The sequence below is a fragment of the Octopus sinensis genome, linkage group LG18 (assembly GCF_006345805.1).
Source record: "Octopus sinensis linkage group LG18, ASM634580v1, whole genome shotgun sequence".
Classification (NCBI taxonomy): domain Eukaryota; kingdom Metazoa; phylum Mollusca; class Cephalopoda; order Octopoda; family Octopodidae; genus Octopus; species Octopus sinensis.
The window spans coordinates 1,567,967-1,572,966 of NC_043014.1; the positions used below are offsets into that span (position 1 = coordinate 1,567,967).

Consider the following 5,000-nt stretch of genomic DNA (forward strand, 5'->3'; position numbering starts at 1 on the left):
TGAACTCAGCGTGGCGGGTTCGTCTCCAGCTAGAAACCTATTCGATTTTATTTATATCTCTGATGACCTTGGGAAAAGTATAAATATCGCATAATCTCTTTTCTGTCAAATTTTCTATTTAAATAATCGTGCTAAACATAATATTCTAAATCCAGATCTCTTCTTGTGGGTGGGGTTCGGTCCCAGCATGACACAAATTTATTTTTTATTATTTTTTCCGGAACTACTGTCCTTGTGAAAAGTCATAAATGCCACAGAATCCTTCTTGCCTAAAAACCTCCTAAGTTTATTCAGTATGAAAAGTAGAGGCGACGTGTTGATTGCGATTTCAATCAGAAATCTGTTCCTTTCATTTACATTAGTGTTGCTAATGAGTTTGGCAGGAAGGAACATCATATCCATGAGGATGCTGAATTCGTCGTACATCGACAAAGCAAGGGAGCCTCATAGTGTCGCTGGATCTACTAGACATACCAGCCAAATCTCCCTGAAATCGCGCTGTCTTTCTTCAAACTTCTACAAAAGGTGGCGGGGAATTAGATACACGATACCTGAGTAAAAGTCGGGGTGTTCATGGCGGGAAACCCTTTTATTATAGGTCTACTCAATCAGAGCTGCCCTGGAGCTAAAAGATAAGAAAAGCGATATGGTTTCGAATCCTCGGTCAGTTTCCTTCACATACATCACCAATAAGCGTGATAAAGGCATGACTGCCACAACTCAACATGTGTCTCTGTGTCTCTGTGAGACGAGAAGCGTGGATCAAGAATAGGGGACGCACGTTCAACCCCCAGGTGCGAGAGGGTGGACAATATTACTTCACTTAGGCAGTTTAGTGTGTGTAGGAGAGGCATGACTGCCACAACATCTTTCCTAAGCCTTATGCCCAAACCCAGACATTTTTTGACGGAGGAGTACAAATTATTAACTCGACTCTTTCTTTCTCTCTCTTTGCTTCTCTCTCTTTCTCTCTCTCTCTCTGACTCTTTTACTCTCACTCTCCCACAATCCTTCTTTCTTTCTTTCTCCCACTCTTTCCCCTCTCACTCCCTCTCTCCTATCTCTCTCCCCCTCCTTTGCTTTCTCTTTCTTCCCCCTTCCTCTCTCTTTCCCTCTCTCTCCGCTCCAATAAGGAATGTACGAAGTTGGCCAAATTCCAAAACAACTGTGGAATTGTTTGGAATCAAAGACAAACAAATGACTCAGACAGACCCAGTTTCCACTCACCTGTTCTACCTTACCTAGTTTACCATATTTACCTGGAGTTTTTGGTGCTGTAATAGAATTATTTAGGGTACGGTGGATTGGAGTGGAGGGCGGGGTGGTTCTAGTTAAATGATGCAACTGAAGAAGGAGAGTGAAAGACACAAGGAGGGCTATGTTAGGAAATACACACACACACACACACACACACATATGCATATATATCCGTATGCAAAGCACACTTATAAAGGAATGCGTGCGCAATCACGCAGAGAAATGCACGTTGCAGATGCATATATAACACGGGTGCACAATTCCCTAGCATATGTATTCACTTAACACGTGCTGGCACGTATATATACACGCACTTGAAGAAATACACCCGTACAGACATATACGTACAGAGACCCTCCACACACACATGAACATTCTGTGTGTATACATACATTACGTTCATACATAAAATAACATACGTACGATATATGTATGTAGCATGTGTTGTAGACATATATATATATAGAGATAGAGATAGAGAGGATAGTAGATGCGAGATAGATAGATAGATAGATAGATCGATAGCCAGACAGAAAGACAGACAGATAGCATAGATAGATAGATAGATAGATAGATAGATGATAGATAGCTAGCTGGATAGATAAGATAGATGATCAGAAGATGATAGATAGATAGATAGATAAGATAGATAGATAGATGTGATAGATAGATAGATAGATAGATAGATAGATAGATAGATAGATAGATAGTAGAGAGATAGATAGGCAGACAGACAGACAGACAAATAGATAGATAGATAGATAGATAGATAGATAGATAGATAGATAGATAGATAGATAGTAGATAGATCGATAGATAGATGATAGATAGATAGATAGGCAGACAGACAGACAGACAAATAGATAGATAGATAGATAGATAAGATAGATAGATAGAAGATAGATAGATAGATAGAGATAGATAGATGGAAGACAGACAGACAGACAAATAGATAGATAGATAGATAGATAGATAGATAGATAGATAGATAGATAGATAGACAGATAGATAGATAGATAGATAGATAGATAGATAGAGAGATAGATAATAGATAGATAGACTAGATAGATAGCAGACAGACGACAGACAAAAATAGATAGATTAGACAGACAGACAACAGGCAGGACAGATAGACAGACAGACAGACAGACAGACAGACAGACAGACAGATAGATCGCTAGATAGATAGATAGATAGACAGACAGGACAGACAGAATAGATAGATAGATAGATAGATAGGATAGCTAGATAGATAGATAGATAGATAGATAGATAGATAGATAGATAGATAGATAGATAGGACGAGAGATAGATAGATAGGTAGATGTGAATATTTGCTCACATACATATACACAAATGCAGATAGAAACTTAAGTGAGAGTGTGCGTGCGTATGTGCGTGCTTGCTAGCACGTGTCCCTGCATGTGCACACGTATACACTTGTTCGTGTGTTTATGTGTATACGTGTGAGGCTGGGGTGGGGAGGTAGACACTTGATTCTATCATTGATGAGTGGTTGGCTAAAGTATAACTTTCCAGACATCTTTTCATATTTTTCTTGTTTCTTCCGCCCCAGCTCGCAAGAACACATGGAAATAATTAAGTTATATGAGCAACGTAGCGATAATTATAATGAGATAGACATGCAATCCACATATAGTCATTCATTTATCGCTTGAACATTTTACATTTAATGGTTTGGTAATGAGAGATGTTTAGTCAGACGTACTGATAACGTGGTTACTAGGTAAGTTGGTAGGTAACTGCAGAGACTGATGGATGAATACATAACCAATTAGAAAGGTTTAGGCGTCTTTAAAGTCTTTAAAATCGGAGTTAGTCGTTCTTATATTATTCCTACTGACCGAAATTTTTCGACTGCATAAAATATGTAGTTTGGCCAAAAACATCAGGATTTTGTCAGTGCAAATGAAGCGTTTGCCAAATGACTTTGATATTCTTAGAACATAGCCTAAATGATAAAACCGGGGGAAATTCTAGAAACCATTCGTTTTTTATTTATATATATATATATTATATATATATATATATATATATGAATTGGATGATCATTGCCTTCTTGCAACATGGCCAAATGTGATAGCTCTCGTCTTCCAAGAGATGTTAGTATGAACGACTATGAGGTGCATAGAATTTGAAAAACCTCTAAATTTGTTTAGGGAAATACGTTTAAGAATTTCCATCGAATTACTGTTAATTTTCTGAAGAATATAAAAATTGTACATGCAAATAAATTCAGTCATTACCAAGAACTTAACAGTGTCAATACATAGGCAAGAATTTGATCTTAAATACCAGCAGCAATTTAATAAAAGTTTCATTAAGAAAAAGATTTCTTGCAAATATTTTGCGAGCCATTTTAATTAAGTCTCATTTTTTTTTTTTTTTGCATCTTCATTGCTACAAACAATTGCCATTTTAGGGATTTTAATTGTCTTTCGAAAGTTCAGGCATATCGTGCTGAATCAGTGAATCAAACAAAAGAATAAGTGTTTCCAAGAATTATATAAGTTTATTGAGAATCACTAAGATGTGCCTTCATCAACAAATACACTTAAAAAATTTGGGAAAGTATTCCCCTCAAGCCTCTCACGTGACATTTGGTTTTAAAAGAAACATGTTCGGTCTTGCTACTCTAAAGGTCTATGGTAGTTCTTCGTTCGAATTAATGTCGTAAACTCTGCTTAAGCAAGAAATTATTTATACTACCACAAAATAACAATGATTTAAGTAAATGATCAGAGCTGTTGAGCCATTACAGACACATCGCGAAATACTTTCTTAGCTACGATGTTCTCCCAAATAGTTGAGTCAAGAAATATATATTCGACATGGCTGAACACTTTGAATTATATGACCCTTTTTATCTCCACTTTCAAAAATTTAAAGTCACCTAAAGATTTAAAATAATTTCGAAAATTTACATTCATACAGCACCACTCAACTGCCACGCAATGTTGGGCCAAAAAACTATATTCTTTGTGTGTAATAAATATCTTTTTCAACTTCAGATTCTTTGCAAAAAATCTGTTATCCGATGTAATGTATGTTTACAGAACGTGGAGTGTGTTTGCGTTTGTTCGTGTTCGTAAACCATTCTGTGTGAAATTCATTCCGGAATCAGACTGTATCCGAATCCAAAGTCTTTATTATGCAAATCTCTTTCAGCCTTCTGCAGTGCCGAGCCACAGCTGGAAAGCCATTCGTGACGTGGAAGGCTATACAAAGCCACACATGGCATGGGAGGTCAGTTCGAATTGCTGGTAGCTTAGCTTCACCTTGCTTACTAGAACACGCACACTTGCCAAATTGCCAGCTTGTTGCCAAATAGCCAGCTTGCCAATTTTCCGGTTATTGCTGCACGTATTCTTCAAGCAATGCAACAGATCAGTATTACAATATGTGTTGAGAGTCTCTAACACACAAACACATACATACACACACACACACCACGCACGCATGCATGCATGCACACATACATACATACATGCATACATACATACATACATACATGCATACATGCATGCATACATACATACATACATGCATACATATACACACATACATACATCATACAATGCATACATACCTACATTTCATACATACATACATGCATACATACATACATACATGCATCATACATACATACATGCATACATACCTACATACATACATACATACATACATACATACATACATACATACATACTTGCATACATACA

General features: G+C 37.0%; 1 protein-coding gene across 4 annotated transcripts in view; it reads left to right on the forward strand.

The window, feature by feature from the left end:
• LOC115221763 overlaps positions 1–5,000 on the forward strand; it is a 26,455-nt gene that overhangs the window by 2,109 nt on the left and 19,346 nt on the right. For 3 of the 4 annotated variants that reach the window (XM_029791985.2, XM_029791984.2, XM_029791983.2), the window contains exon 2: positions 4,447–4,524. The exons of the other annotated variant lie outside the window; for it this stretch is intronic. In XM_029791985.2, the coding sequence (XP_029647845.1) occupies positions 4,447–4,524 (78 nt within the window). The remainder of the gene's footprint in view (positions 1–4,446; positions 4,525–5,000) is intronic. 4 annotated transcript variants of the gene reach the window in all.